Below are 16,878 nucleotides of genomic sequence, written 5' to 3'. Positions count from 1 at the left end.
CCAATTCTCGCTATGAACAAAACCATTAACTACAACTTTTGCCTCAATAAACTCCTAATTTGCTGTTTATTAATAGTTAATAAGGTAGTTGTTAAGTTTAGGTATTGAGTAGGATTAGGGATGTAGAATATGGTCATGCAGCAGAATATGTGCTTTATAAGTACTAATAAACAGCCAATGTGTTAATAACAGGCACGCTAATAAACAACTAGTTAATAGTGAGAACTGGCTCCTAAACTAAAGTGTTACTTTGCATGTAAACCATAAAATGCATTTTTATATTATTTTCGTTTTGTTGTAGATCATCTGGTTACTCTGACGGCCCTTCAACTCATCAATGCACACACTTGATTGACGCACACTGTCATGTTAAGAGACAAAGTGGCGAAGAGAAAATTGACATCTCAGCGGCTGCTTGTTCAGGACGCATCACCTTAACTTCCCTGATTGGCCGATTGTGACTGAATCCAAGCGCTCTTGAATAATTTACGTCTCTGAGGTGAAGGTAGAGACTTTTAACTCCTAAATACAGCGATAAGTGCAATCTTAGCAGGATCTGTACCAGAAACAGGATATTTTAGTGTAGCTTATGAGTTAAACAAGTTCCTCGAGGCTTAAAGGTTAGATGGTTTTTATGCCAGAGCTCAAACAACTAATCAAGCTTGTTACATTTTACAGTAACTCAGTCTAACATCTACATACAGTACTTGTTGTTTGAGGCATGAGCTTACAGCACTGACATGCAAGGTGAGCAAGACATGCGCTTTTTAACATAAGATGAAAGTAACCAGCATTGATGGAATAGAATCAATTCAATAGCAGAGACGCACAAATAAAACACTCCACACAAACCTTCTCAATGCTTCCCTTGTCAGAGTCTTGTATCTCTCCTACTTCTCCCCATCTCCGTGGCGTTCCTTCTCTGGCTCTTTCCTTCATTACTTTAGGAGCGGCAGGTGTAACTCAAGCTAGACTCTGCCTCTCCTCATGACTATTTCATCACACCTGCTCTGTCCCTGTTGCACCCGAGTCTGCTTCCTTGTTCTCCTGTTCCCAGTTCACATGTTCTTCTTCTCGTCTTCTGTGCTCCTCGGTTATTTCCAGCTCTGGCCTTTGTTCTTCTCTGGTTAGTTTTTCACTCTGCCGCTAACGGCGTATAAGTAACCAGCACCGGTGGATGTGAGTCGAGCTCTCGCAGCACAGTTGGACGTGACTGATGACTTTATGATTCAAGTGTGATGCTGTTTCGTATTTTATCTTTATGTTGTGCTGGAATATAGTGTTACCGTCTGATCCCTGAGGACTCCACATGATCAGCTCATTAAAATGCAACAGGATCACAGAGCAAGCCTCTTATTCCCCTCTTTGTTTTCCATGAAGTCACACTGATGGCAGCTCAAGCTCTAGTGCTAATTGAAGTGCAGAATGCTTGGCCAGCTTGATCTTGGGTTGCACTTGGCAGAGGCCTTCTGATGAAAGCAATGTAACGATCGGGAAATAATTTTAATGTAAAAGGCCACACTCAAATGTACTCTTTAGGAACCAAACATTCAATCGTTCCATTTGGATGCACACTTTCTAAAGTGGATGTGAGTGGTGTTTGTCCATACTAAACACCACCGTGATTCTGAAATGTTTTGGGTGGTTGCTTGGGTGTTGCTATGAGGTTGCTAATTTTAGGGATTTTGAAAACTCTTTAAATGAGCCGTAGTAATAGTGAGGCTGCTCATGGGGTAAAGAAAGTGTCAGGAATAGTGTAAAATAAAGCTTTTATTGATCGATCTCAGGATGAATGTCCAAATCAAGTAAAGTACTTTATAGCACTGTGCGAAGTAGTTTAAAATTACATTGCGAAATATCAGAAGTCCAAAAGATGTGAGCTAAAGGGTTTCCATTGTGTCTCTCCTTCATGGCCATGTGGGGTCTAGCTGGTGTTTTCTGCCTGCAGGACACTTTGACACAGAAGGACAGACAACATCTGTCGTTTTTTTCCCCCCCTTCCTTTCCCCCCATTCATAGGCACACACTGCCTCTCCCAAATGGTGCCCTTTTGTATCGGCTATTGTTCACCACTACATTGTGACTCTGCCTGTTCCCCAGAGCTCCATTGATGAGTGCTGTAAGAGACCTCAGCCAGAACTCCTCTGAACTTCTCCTCGAGCTTAATATTTAGCTCAACAAAAGACATTTTGTTCTCTCAAACAAACTTTCTCTAGAATAGCTCTAGAATGTTTTGGTGATGTGTGTTTGAAATCAAGTAAAGGCTTTCCCGCCAAAACACCTGCCAAATAGTTTCATCCAGTTAGGAAATGTGCCAACTAGTTTAGGGTTTTTCCCCCTTCCCAAAGCCTTAAGTTTCTCTCTCTAGTCTGGTTTGAAAACTTGTAAACATCCTGCAGCTATTTGACGACATTTCTCAAAGGCCCTTCTCTTGAGCGATGCACCCGCGGCAGGCAGAATGTGGGGTAAAGCCATGAATAGCCCAGTATGGGGTGACCGAGAGGCCAGAGCAGATGTTAATGATTAGCTTCGTTCTCATCCTTATAAAGAACCTGCATCCCAATCTACTCCCCATTTTCTAAAGAACCATTTCCAACCCTTACAGAGTGGCACACATTGAAGTCATAAATCCAACTCAGAGAAACGACAATGTGAACCACCACTAAAGAGGCTCCAATTTAGCAGCGTCTCATAACACTTTAAAGGTTTTGCAGTTTGTTTTTGGTGGTTTATTAGTTTGTATTTTCTTTAAGCTAAAAATGCGGTAAGAATTGTGTCAGCTTTCAAATATGAATGTAAAGATGCTCTATTTTAAGACCAATATATGTGAAACAGAAGTGTGTGGTGGAGTTAATAAAACAACAAAATACCTTCGATAGTTCATAATCTTTATTTGGAAAAATAATTTAAGCTAAAACTTCCATTTAGAGAAAGAAAATCAAACAAAAGCCTGTTAATGAAAACAATAGCATTAATAACATTTTTTACAATCCTTCTTTAAATAACTTTTTCTCAAAACATCCCAGCAACCCGAAGTGCCTTTGCAAGTAACAGGAACAACTTAGGAAAAACGCAAACTTAAATAATCTTAAAAACATTACAGATATTTAGAAATACAACTTAAATAAAAATAAATTAACTTAAATCATACTCTTGTTATAAAAAAAAGAAAACAAAAACATACAAACAAGGATATTATTCGTCATCAACAACGCAAACTTTTTACGTCAAAAAACAAATTACATACATTTTCTAAACCATAATGCAAAAAAGCGGAGGCTTGGAAGACTTTGAGTGTTTTTTTTTTTTTTTTTATGAGCACTTACACATAGATTCCACTGATCATGTGACAGGATATGACATCATGTGACATTTTTATCCAGTGCAAGACAGGCCAGTATGGCTGAACATCCACCGTTTTGATGTAGTCCCTTGTACACTGACTTGTGGGGCCAGCAAATGTTGCCAAAATATTGCTAAAATGTTATCACAACTTCACCAAGGTGTCAAGACATTCAATGGCAAAACAATTTGTGACACATTTATTTTAAACTACGTCCTTAACATCCTTAATGTTTGGTGCAGTCTCTGGGCACAGTAAAAGCCTGTGGGAATTATTGGCGGAAAACCAGCAAATGTTGCCAAAATATTGCTAAAACGTTGCCACAATTCTGACACATTATTGGACATCACATGGCAAAACACTGTGATACTTTACTTTTCTTGTATTCTCTTCTCTTTCTTTACTTCCTTCCTAATGCCATTCTCATGTGATGAACCCACATTAAAAACATTTCAAAATGGACACATATTGTCCAAAACCTTTAAAATGGCTTTACAGGTAAATTTTACATCTATATTTGAAATTTTAATGACACTCCTGCCATCACTATCATTTCCACAAGTTTCCAAGCCTACAGGCAACCACTGCCTGTGCCTCGTTCAGTACAGAGAACCAGCTCATCCTGAATATCAGTTAATCAGTCTTAGTTTCTCAGCAGCAGTAGTCATGAGGTGGGACATTTCCACCAGGTTTCGAGCAGCAGCATTTTCTTAGGGAGTTCAAAATGTCTCCCATAGGACACAATGAGCATCGGCTTCCTGCAGGCCCATTACACCTGAGATGGGAAAAGACAACAAAAAACCTGTTAGATTGTTCTCAGATTCAAGGTAAGAATGCTAAATGGACATTCTTTCTTTGCATAATGTATAAAATCAACAGCGTGTGACACTCACCTCAGTTGCAATTACACATTCATCTTTTTCCTCCGACATCACCATGACGGATTTGTATTTGGTGTCGACACAAGCCGACGTGGATGCCGATGCCAATGCACATGCTGACTCGGAATACAGCGAATCGGAATACTTTGATTCAGAATACTTTGATTCAGAATACCTCGACTCTGAATATCTGGACTTTTCTGATGCATCACTGTAAAGAAAAAAGTGAGTAGCATGTTAGCGATGCATGAATTTGACAGTAAATTGAGTAAATATTCAAAGGAGGAGATTGTTATCTTGGACAAGATTACTCAAAACACATTTTTTACCTTTTCAGACGTTTCCTACGCTTCTCCTCAAATTCAGAAGAGTCCTGCAGAGATTGGCACTTTACATCCTCGCAGCTCTCGGACAACTCCTTTGCCGCCATTTCCTTCCCAGCATGCTCCAGTTTCACCTCATGCTTCGCCTCGTATTTTGATTCATGCACCAGGTTATAGTCTGCAGGTGCATGTGGTGTCTTATAGCTCCTCTTCTCCTTCTCTGTTGTCATGCTCAGGTCGTCATGATCACTGTGAAAATCAATCTTCTTGTTGATGTTCTTTAAAGGTGCTGCCCCGACAACACTTACGGCCAGGTCTTTGTCTCTGTGACAATTGTTCGTGAGGTTGTTGATTGTTTCATTTTCGCCATTGGCGACCTCCTCCTCCCGATCTCGTCGGCGCTGCTGAACCTTCGAGCGAACGCAAACCACCACCACGGCACATGCAACTACCAACAACAGCACCAGCAGGACTCCAGATCCCACAGCAGTCCAGGGAATGTCACCGGCTATTTGAGACGCTCTGTCAGGAAGCAAAAACTGGCAGTTGCGTCCTCCATATCCGGGAATGCAAGCGCACACGTATCGGTTGTTCCTCTCGTGGCAGGAGGCACCATTATGGCAGGGGTTGTGTTGGCAGCGGCTCACAGGTGAGCTGCAGTTTTGTCCTGTGTATCCAGGTGGGCATGCGCATATGTAACCGCTGGCCCCTTCCTGACAAGTCCCGCCATTTTGGCAGGGATACAGCGAGCACTCATCCCCGGCACGATCACAGTTCATGCCAGTGAACCCTTCGGGACACTGGCACAAGTATGAATTCACCAGATCAACACAGTGTGCACCTGTGAGACAAAAAGGGAAGAGAATGAGATTCTGGGCCGCTTTTGATCACGCTTTTTGATCAGTTCAAATCCTAAATGCAACATACCATTAGAGCATGGACTGGAGGAGCAATGGTCGATCTTTTTCTCGCAGTTGAACCCTGCGTATCCTGTGGGACACTGGCAGAAGTACCCACCATCGGGGTTGTCGGCGCAGCGTCCGCCGTTAAAGCACGGCCCGTCTGCACACGTCATAGCACTAAGCTCACAGTTGTTGCCATAAAAACCAGGTGGACAGGTACAGCTGTAGGTGTTCTCCATGTCCTATAAATGCAAAATGAACAGGATGCTTAGGACAAGAACGAGAATGAGTGATTTAATGCAAAAGCATTGGTTTGTACATAGTGTACAAGTCTAATTTACATGTTGGCAAACTTACAGTGCAGCTTCCTCCATTGCGGCAGGGGTTTCCTGTGCATTCGTTGACCTCGATCTCACAGCTGGCTCCCGTGAATCCTGGCCGACAGGAACAGGTGTAGCTGCCCTGACCGGTGTTACTACAAGTGGCTCCATTCTGGCAGGGCTTATGATGTGTGCAGTAGTTTAGATCTGTAACAGAGGCAGACATATGTTGAGCACATGTGGATTAATCCGACCCAAAGCAGTGACACATGGCTGGACCGCAGCTGGACAGCTGCTGCATGTTCAAACGTCTATCCCACATATCTCTTTCAGCCAGCCTTTCTTCTCTCTACCAAACTTCCATTTGTTGCTTAGTCTTTCAAGGCCATTTTAAATGCTTTTCTTTGATCTTTTGTGTGTCTTTTGCTCTGCTCGCTTTCTTACCTTGGTTGCAGAAGAGGCCACCCCAGCCTTCCTGGCAGTTGCATTGCCATGGTTGCTGGCAGGTTCCATGAAGGCATCCAGGGTAACGTATGCACTCATCACAGTAGCGGCCTTTAAAGCCCACTCTGCACCTGATGCACAAAAGGAACAAATAGCCTGATTAGAAAATCAATCCTGGAGGTGATTTTAACAGCTAATGATGCAAACATGAGATAAACATACTTGCACTCTCCAGGTTTCTCGCAGAAGCCATGCTCCTCATCACATCCTGGCAGGCAAATTGCTGTAAGGAGGACAAAACACCTGCGTTAAGATCGTGATTGGCACATTTTCTTATTTTAACTTTGTTTTCTGTACATCCTAACTAGGACATTTTATGTCATATGAAGAGTGAGGTGGGGTCCCTAAAACCAATTAGCGGTCTCTCTTGCTAAAAAAACTCAAATCTCCTAATCACCACTGAAGAATTTCTGCTTAACACATGACAACAATAGGGCACTCACAAACAAGGGGACCCTTCTTTCGTCCCTCTCTTCACTGTGGGTCAAAACTTTTTTTCTCCCTCCTGTGCTCTCAATGTCTCCGGGTAGGGAAGATAAGAGTGGACAGCTGGTGTATGCGCGGCCAGCGGGCGACAGCTGCTCCATTGTCTGCGCACTCTCGGCAGCTGCCCACTTCAAACAATACCTCCCTTACGCCAGCCAATCAGCAGCCAGCCCACTCTGGGAGCAACCAATAGGACGCCAGCATGTAAATTTATGGCACGCGTGAGATTATTCCTAAAAACTTTCCTCCTCCCGACTGGAATAAATCAAGTGGTGTGTTGTGAGAGTGGGCTGTAGGAGGGAGTTTGAGTGTGGGGGGTGGGGGCATTAGTTACAAGTTGTTTGTAACCGTTAACTTTTTTTCCTTGCCTCTTATCCCTCTCTTTTCTAAATAAGTTACACACAATCCTTTCAAATCTAGGTTGACATTTTACGGAATTTTATGCAATGTTTTCTATATTAATATACAATATTTTTACTCACGTTCTGTGCAGTACTGGCCCTTCCACCCGGCATCGCAGATGATTTCTCCACGTTCTCCGCAGGTGAAATGACCGAATGCATCATCTCTGGGCCGGCAGAATACAGAGCATCCCTCCCCGTAGTAGTGCTCGTCACACACAAAGCGGTAGGAGTACTTGAGCTCGGTTCGACCTACGCTGTGCAGGTCCTGGGACCAGTCCTCGCCCACAGTCAAGTGTCGCTGTGTAGTCATGGTACTGATGATGCGTTCTGGGTTTTCTGTGTAGAAGATGATTTTCAGTGATGCAATTCAAAAATATTCATATTAAAAATTTATTTTTCTGTTATGAGACCACATACCTGTTGTCAAATCCTCTTTGGAATCAGCATGCACTGCTTCGATGATAAGAGAAAAGGTTCCCTGCAATAGCAAAAACAGATTTGTCCATCAGAAAATGAGCTGAACATTGCTTCTGAATTACTTCTCAAAGTCAGAGCATCAGCACTCACCGGCCACGTGAAACCGAAATTCATCCTGATGGGATTGGTGAAAGAGCCATCCGGTAAGGTATCAGGCACTTGGAAAGAGTTGGAGCCCAGCACGGGGGTGACGGTGCCTCCGTAGGTGCAGGGCGGCTCTGGAGATGCATTGGGCTGATAATGTTTTAAGCAGATGCGGAAAAAAGTCTTGCACTCGCACTGCTGGTACGGTGTGATCAGTCCACCTTTACAGCAGTTCTTGTTGCCTTGAACACCCTTCTTGTTCAAAAACTCCTGCAACTTCAGCTCGAAGACGCCTGAGGAAGACGCCTGGAGAAGAAGTAATGTTAGTGAATTTTAGATCTAAATGTGATTGCAATTATTACACTGCTTTAGATTCACACATGAGTGAGAAGTCAATCTTACCTGCCAGAGCAGCATGTACAGGATGGAGAAGAGCAACAGTAAGTAGCGTCCCATGATTAATAAATAATAAATAAATAAATAAATAGGTTATTGAAAGTCTTTGAGCAACTTGGCTGCTCCCAGATCAGTCAAGGGATCCCTCTTATTAAAAGCCTTTTCTTTTCGCCGATTGATTCATTGGAAGAGCCTTGCTTTCAAAAGAGACTGAGCATGAATGCAGTTCCCTTTCATGTCAAATGTGCACAAAGCGAAAGAATCCCCAGTTCTTTCCCGCAAAAAAAGTCTGTCCAAAACAATCAGAGAAGTCCAAAATTTAAATAATTAAATAATTAAAATAAACGGACTTGTTGAATTCCGTCAGAATGATATAATCCTCAGAAGTCGGAGAAGAAAAGTTGAAAAGATGCTGGTGTGTATTCTTATAGTTCCTTCTTGGTCTGATTATAAACCAGGGTTCGTCACTGGTCCAGCATCCCTCCTCACGTCCTTCTCCAGCGGACACTGTGCGTTTGTATCTGGAGCGAGGCCGCCTGCCGCCAGTTTTATACGGGGTGCCACATGTCGGGGTAATAATATGCTAATGAACCACTACCCCCAATCTGTCCCACGCTTTACAATGCGACTCCCTTGCAACCAGCCCCTACCAACCAACCTCTCCTAAACAAATCAGCGCTGCTCGTGTGTGCGTAAAAGTGACGGTCATTTACAACTTGAAGATTTAGACGTTAGATTATTTATCGCATTAGAATATATTTCAATAGAAAAATACGTGATAGTTTTGTGTTTGTTTGTCCGCTCAGGGAGTTATAAAACGCGTGTTTTAATTGGCATAATTAAACTAATCGAAAAGTTAACTAACAGCACATTTGAGGATTACAATCTCAGTTTACTTCCCTTTTCGTTTCCTGCTTCAGGGAGTCTCCTGATTTGTGTGTAAAAAGCATTCCCCAGGCTAACACTGTGTGTGCGTCAGGCAAACTCACAAAAGAATACCCATCATTTGTATGGAGGCCAAATTCTCCACTTGCTTTCCTTTTTCCAGTGTGTGTGTGTGTGCGTGTGTGTATTGAACGCGTGCAGTGAAAGAGTCCGAAGCGCGCGCGTGAGTGTGTGTGAGAGTGTATGTGTGTGTGTGTTGCTCGCGTGGCCATCCCTGGGGCGCAGCGCTATTGTGTGCAGGCGGAATAAGTTTGCTCTCAGCTGTATGGTAATTCAAGCAGCACCTGCGCTACCGTTCTCATAATCGGGGGATCTGCGGAGCCCCACAAAAGCAAGCAAATCGCCTCCTTATCGTTCCATTCTCAGCAGGCCATGTAAATAAATATATGTTTGTTTTTCCTGGTCTTTCGAACGTCTTCGATGCCGGACTGTTGTCTTACATTAGAACCAGCTATGATTTCCCCCCCAAACCAGTATTCGTTGTTTGGAGGGGGGAGAAAGGGGAAAAAGTGTGTGTGTGCAAAAGAAAAAGGAGGCAGATTTGCGCGTGTGTAGTGGGAGTGGTGAGTGGGGGGGGGGGGGGGTCGTTCATTTAAGTGCGATTTTCTTAAGCACAAAGGCTTTTTCGCCTGAGGTCCATAGTAACCAAACACAAGTGAGACAAATTACATCACTGTGTTAAGATATGCTTTGAGCTCTATCTGTATTTCCAATCCACCAACGTTTAAATGAGCCAAATTCTGACATCTTTGAATGGAAGTAAAAAAATGGATTCCTAGTGAAACTTTGCTGGTTGCAGGGGGCAGGGGTGGGACATTGGGAATGTGTTGGAAGAAGAAGCCATTCCTCTTTTTCTGTTTACTCCCTGCAAGACTTAAAAGTTTCTTACTATTTTCCCCAATCACTTACATGTCTTGTAACTATAGATCAAGTTTTGTGTTATACTGTTAAATTGTATAATCTAAAACACTTGAATTGCATATGCCATTAAACAATTTAATAAATAAAATACCAAGCCAATTTTTGGCTTCATTAATTTCATTAAATTTTTTTTTGCATTCATTCGTAACCAAAACTACCTGATGACAACACAATAGCTACATAGAAGGCCACCTGATGACTTAAAGTTTATCGAACTGGCGTCAACAGCAACTATAAAAATGGCAACAATAGGCCTATAACAACACTACCATAATGCAGTAAACACTGATTAAACAACCAATAATGTAACATAAAACACACCACCTATATTTTTTATAAAGTGCAACTAATTCAATATTTTGCCATTTTCCCCTCATAAAAACAGGTGATTTGTATTATTTTTATTTAAAATTTTATGTATATATATATTTTTTTTTTTTTTTTTTTTGTGTTGAGTATTTATTTTTTTCCTGGCAGTTCAAAGTTAGTACATACTTCTGTAGGCTTCTACTTTTTCTTTAAATATATAGGCCGTGTTTTTAGTGTGTTAAGTCTGTAGTAACTCAAGCCCCTCAGCTACTATCACGATAGTGGGACTCGCTTGCTTCTTGTTCTTGCCTTTCTTTGCGCTTTCGTTTTTCATTGATTGTGAAGCCCCTCGGGGGACAGTCACTGAAGGGGGTCTATGGTGAGCCTTCAGACGCGACCAGACCCTTACACACCATCTGCCACTGACTAAACGCCTGTCTCCTCCCTCCCTCTGCCTGTGTATGTGTGTGTGAGTGTGTGTGCTCACTACCCTAGGTCTAAATTGAACTAGAAGCATGCTAAAGAACCTGTAACGGTATGGGCCGGCAGGGGCCAGATGGCGCAGGCGAAGCCAGAAGTGTTGCAGTCCCAGCGGAGTTAGACAGCACATGGGCGGCCGTGGGAACCTAAGCTGGGCTCGCATCACACGGGATCGATCATATGAAGTCGTGTGGGGATCACAATTAGGGGCTATAATGTTGTTTGCGACCTATCGATCGGCAAAGGGGTTGGAGAATCTGATTTGACACGCCACGATGTGTCCTACAAAAACGCAGCTGTAGATTGGAGAAGGTAACATGGATGTTCGAGCAGGGAGAGAGAGGAAGGTGCGCGCACATCCGATCACTTTTGGGGATGGGGTCGACCATTTTTAAGGGTGTCTCAATTGTGAAATGTGCATAAAAAGTAATTTAGCGCAATGAAATTGAACGCGACGAGCACAACTAACTAACCGTATAGGCTATCAAAACGCTGTAAAGCTCTATTTTATGATAAAATAGTTGTCAAATTTAATCGACGTATCGGTACATCATTGTTTTTATGGTTGCCCCTTCAAGCAAATGCGACGAATCGTTTGATTAGTTCGTTTTAAACTTTAATCATTAGCTACTAAAACTCTGTCGAGATGCATACTTATAATTTAAATAGGTAATAATAATAAGCAAAAGCACTTTTGCTAATAGCTACATCCCCAACTGTTTGTTTCGACTTTAAGTCTTCCCTGCTGGAAAAAAAAGACCATCACATGATCTGTAATGGTTTTACTGGTTAAAACGAGAATTGTACTGGTTTTAATGGAAACTGTAAAGGTGCCTGTTGGTCTCTACTTGGTCACCTTCTTTTGCTTGTTCAATCCTAATGGAATATGTCCCAAAACACAAACTATTTTTAATGTTTTTAATGGTTAAAAGTTGATGGTTTGTAATATTTGTAATTGACAATTCCAAAGAGCTTGATTGACAGGCAATCGGACCAAACATAACACAGAGTCTGCCATTTTTCCCAACAAATAAATCACACAGAAGAGTAACTTCGATGGACTTAAAGGGTTAGTTCACCCCCAAAATTAAAATTAGTGCATGAATTACTGATCCTCAAGTCATCATAGGCGTATATGACTTTCTTCTTTCAGACGAATCCAATCAGAGTTATATTAAAATTTGTCTTCGGGCTTTCAAGCTGTTTAATGCCTCTCAGCAGGTGTTGTGTGCAGCAGCCCAAAATAAGTTAAATAAAGCGCATCCATTCATAATAAAAATGTGCCTCACATGGCTCCGGGAGGTGAAAAAAGACCTACTGTTACGAATCTATGCATTTTTGTAAGAAAAATAACCATATTCAAAATGTAATAATAACTCTAATCTAGCTTGCGCAAACAGTTGTACATGGAAGCAGTTCTGGTCGGATGATATAAGACGTCTCATAGTCCTGGAGGATTTGCTCGACTGGCAGCCAGTCATTTTTACACGGTTTGCATTAAGTAGTATCATATAAAATGCTTATATTAAAATGCGAAATTCAATATACACCTTGTTGATTATGTATATTTTATATAGGCAAGTAGATGAACCCAGAATAAAAACGCAATGCGCAAAGATTCACACTAAATGGTATCCATTAGAAAAGTAACATAAAAGTCCAGAAATAACTTAAAAAAAAACAGAACTTTAGTATTTCTGATGCTTTCTAGTTTTTTTTTCAGCGGGGGTAATTAAGACGACACACTAGAATCAAAAATAGTGTTTTAAGCCCCATTCAAACCAAGGACGATAACTATAAAGATAAAGATATAGTCCTAATAATCCTTCTCAATATTAGAGAATATAGTCTACACCACAGCTATAATGATAAAGGCACAGCGATATCGTTGGAATCACTTTCAGAACGATTTTTTCCAGCTGATGAACGATAAAAACATTGGCACCCAATCAGAATCAATCCTGCTATAAATTAAAGCAGCATGAGCGTGCGCTTAAAATAACGCTAATATCTCTATCTTTATAATTATCTTTATAGTTATCGTTCTTGGTGTGCGGGCCTTTAGTGGCATATTTATGTTATGGTACTGTAAAGATGCACAAAGAGGTACAGGCGCGTTCATCAGGCTACCTGTGGTTTATGCATTGTTTCAGATCATATTACTTTGACCAGATGCCCTAACAACCCACGCGCGCCCTGACTCTGACCACGAGGCTCATTATCATGCGCTGTTGCCATGGACATGATGGCCGTGGCTTCACTGAGCTTCTCTCGGAGGCCTCCCGCGGGGATACAATCATTCAATAATTACGCGGGGATCCTCTTATTTGCGCCCGCGTGCGTCTGTTTGTGGGTGTGCGCGAGCTTAAGGAGACAGGCGTGGACGTTTGGGAGCTGACGCTTGTCGCGTGCCTGTGCGTATCAAAACACATCTGCTTCGAGGGCTCCAGGGACTGATGCACCACAACATATCGACCTCTGTCTCTCTCTCAGCATATTGATTTGACATATAGGCATTTTTGACACCACGGTCCTCACGCTAAAGATGTCGATGCAGTGCGCTTTCATCACACGTGATGAATCCCATGTATGTATGTATATATATATATATATATATATATATATATACTCAAAAGTATTGAGACACATTGAAAATGTCTGAATGTCATTGCAGTAGATAAGAACAAAAAATAACTAAATAAATAGTATACGTGGCAAAACATTTTTAATATTCAAACTTGGTACTATTTTAGTTTGATGAATAATGTGATGAACTCCACCTGTTCTGCTCAGACACCTGTGTGAACTTGTGGAGAACCGACTTCACACATCCACTTAAAAAAAGAGAAAATATCCTTTAAAGACACTTGCTCTAATACTTTTTTATTCTCTAATGCAGTAATAATGAGGCATGAAGTGTAAATTAGGGGTCAAATACATTTTGCATACATTTGCATTGTGCATAAACTTAATTTAACTGAAAAGGATAGAGAAATAAAAGCACCATCAATGTTTATGTTCCTCTTTCACTTATAGAAATAGCATTGATGGTTTCATAAAGAACCTTTAAAATCAATGGAATCTTTCCATTTCACAAAAGATTATTTATAACGGAAGAATGTTCTTTAGAGAACCAAAAAGCGGTTCTTCATGGCATCACTGCAAAAATCCCATTTCGGAACCTTTATTTTTAAGAGTGTGGAATCTTTCCATTCCATAAAAGGTTCTTAAAAGTGGAAGAAGTTTCATTGTAGATTTTTATAATGTTCTTCACATTTTCTTTTGCACAAAAGGTTCTATAGAAGAAAAGGGTTCTTTGGAATATTAAAATGTTCTTCACACTAAGAAAAAAATGTTCTTTTTAGAACCATTCACAGAAAGGTTCTTTAGAGACCAAAATGTTTCTTCTATGGAATCACTTTTTAAAAGCCTCTTTTGACATCTTTGTTTTTGGGCGTGTTTAGTAGTCTTGGAAAACCTCCCAGTATGCACCTCATGAAGTTGAATGTTTGATGTGTGTCCAAAATGAGCATAATAAAGCGTTTATATATTTGTGATTTGATCTCTATCTAATTCCTTATGTTTCCCCCATAATTTTGATGACTTCACTTTTACTCTAAAGTGTGAAAACTGTAATAATGAAGAATTAGTAGGTGTGTCTTCAACAGTACTTCAGGCTTTTGTTTTGAAGATGAAGCCCATCAAAGTTTCTCTGTCTCTTTCTCTGTCTCTGTCTCTTTCTCTGTCTCTCTCTGCTCCAGCATCTGCCCTGAGGATGAACAGATGTAGGCACCTGTGTTTAGGGCTCACACATCCCACATCCTTCTTTTCTTCTCCCTCTTCAGAAGGGCCCACAAAGGGGTAAAAGAGGAGGGGGGGTCAGTAACTATACCCCCTGCTCTATACCTCCATCACCCCCTCACACACACACACACACACACACACACACACGTTCCCTGAGGACACAAGCTCTCTATGAGCCTTTGTCATGAGCACTGTCTTCCAAACAGGCCCAAACAATCTGTTGCAAGATGATTGCTCATTTCCAAACAACGCTGTCAACACAGGTGTGTGTGTGTGTGTGTGTGTGTGTTGGGGTGCATCGCATGCATTCAGGCTCATTTATATGGGACGCCAAAGCTCTCGAGTGTCACATTGGAGGAAACACATGATGCCTGATGGGACACACTGGGCATGATTGTAGGTTACAAAAGCTGCAGGTACAGTAATCACGCTCCCCAACACACTTTTGTAACAATCTCGAGCATTGAATATCAGCGTCACACCCTCCAAAAAGTGACCCGCCCTCAACAAAGCCAAAGAAAAACAGAATAACTAAGATCAGCCTTTTTAAGACAAAGCTGGCGGCAGGTGTTGAGTGTGTCAGTGGTAAGATGAAGCTCGTGGGAAGAGCTTAATCACAAAAGGACTTGTTTTGCATGCACGCACTGATCCGGAGTCAGCGGTCGAAGGCTGTCCTCTGACATCTCATCCATCACTGCTCAACATCAGATTTGACTCTAGATCAGTGATGCAGACACGCACAGCATGATGCTCATGTTTATATTCACCTTTAAACGAAACAACTCAATAACTGTCAAAAACCAGCCCCTGTGTTCCTTACGATTGTTTAGTGAGGATTAGGGATGATGGATATTGCAGGCCAATCAATCTGTCAGTTTTTTTTAGAATTTTTTTATCTAATTTTATTTCCATGAATTTAACGTTTTTATGAAATGCATGCATATATATTTTTTATTTGAATTGATTATATAATAGATTTATAGTTAGATAATGAAAGGTTATATATATATATATATATATATACTCACATATCACATATGTATATATGAATGTGTATAATCAATATCTATCAATTTAAAATACATTTTATTTTATCATACTTTAAAATATCATTAATTGTTGTGATGCAAAATTTTCATCATCATTACTCCAGACTTCAGTGTCACATGATCCTTCAGGAATCATTTTAATATGCTGATTTATCATCAGTGTTGTAAATTGACATGTTTGATATATAATATTTGATTGCACCTGTTTACACCAGGTGTGGAGTCAGTTCTTTTAGGTCACACTGGACTTAAGTGTTTCTTTTCTTGTCTTCTTGTTGCACTCTAACGCTTTCTCTATTTTTTCTTTTTCCCCCAGCGTTTCTTCACTGTGCACCTGTTGTGAGCTCTTCAGGAATTCTCTTTTACACGTCGGTCGATCTTTCTTTCTCAGCACTCAGCCTTCTCTTCCTCCACTGTTTTTCTCTGGCTTTCCTGCATTCTGTCGCTCTTGTGCTCTCTCTGTAGCGGTCTTAGACCCCTGCCCCATGAGTCTTGCCCCAGGGGAGAGGGGCTTTTGTGTGCCGATTCTCCTGCAAGCTGGACAGACAGCTGCTGTGGAGTGGTCATCTCCACACACACACACACTCTCTCTATCGATTACCCGCAGCCTATTCAGCTTGCACAGGGAGAAATGCAAAGGCATGGTTCCTCGTAACTTTAATGAAGACATAGTCCGGCATGCAATGGAGGCCGTGGCTCTGGAGTGACACACTTTAGACTATGCAACCATTTATGAGATAATAAGACAAACTGCAGAGTGACTGTGTCATTTATTCAGAATTTAATGTGCGAAGGAGGCATTTAGTGACTTGAATGCTTTTTTGATACAGAAATCTCTGTAAGGTGGTCAAACATTAATTTTTATTGAGCCTTATTAAAACAAAATTAGTTCACTTAAATTTGTGGACAAATTTGTATATTCACATATATTCATTAATTAACCATTATATATATTCACATATATATATTATATATACAACCAAGATTGTATTGTATTTGTAACTTTATAATTTTTTATAAGTTAATTCTTTTATTCATAAAAGATAACTAATATTTACATACAACTTTTAATGTTTAAAGTAGTGCTTATTAATTTTTTTTAATGAAAATATATATAGCATTTACTGCAAAGTTATGAAAAAAAATGACACACACACACACACTCACATATGTAAGTAAACCTAAACATTTTTTGGCTTACTAATTTGCATATTTTTCCAAAAGGTGGTAAAATGGTAAAGCAAAATTTA

General features: G+C 40.8%; 1 protein-coding gene across 1 annotated transcript; it reads right to left on the bottom strand.

The window, feature by feature from the left end:
- Positions 1–2,875: 2,875 nt before the first annotated feature.
- On the bottom strand, positions 2,876–8,769 carry LOC132144043 (delta-like protein A). The gene is made up of 11 exons (XM_059554764.1): positions 8,127–8,769; positions 7,731–8,030; positions 7,581–7,641; positions 7,242–7,499; positions 6,436–6,496; positions 6,214–6,344; positions 5,807–5,976; positions 5,475–5,691; positions 4,554–5,388; positions 4,237–4,435; positions 2,876–4,118 (listed from the first exon to the last, which is right to left on the bottom strand). Exons 1-11 carry the CDS (start codon positions 8,178–8,180, stop codon positions 4,113–4,115), a joined length of 2,292 nt encoding a protein of 763 aa, XP_059410747.1. The 5' UTR covers positions 8,181–8,769; the 3' UTR covers positions 2,876–4,112.
- Positions 8,770–16,878: the final 8,109 nt, after the last annotated feature.

The sequence above is a fragment of the Carassius carassius genome, chromosome 7, assembly GCF_963082965.1.
Source record: "Carassius carassius chromosome 7, fCarCar2.1, whole genome shotgun sequence".
In the NCBI taxonomy this organism is placed as follows: domain Eukaryota; kingdom Metazoa; phylum Chordata; class Actinopteri; order Cypriniformes; family Cyprinidae; genus Carassius; species Carassius carassius.
The sequence above is the reverse complement of the archived record's forward strand: the minus strand, read 5'-3'. Positions and strand labels throughout refer to the sequence as shown.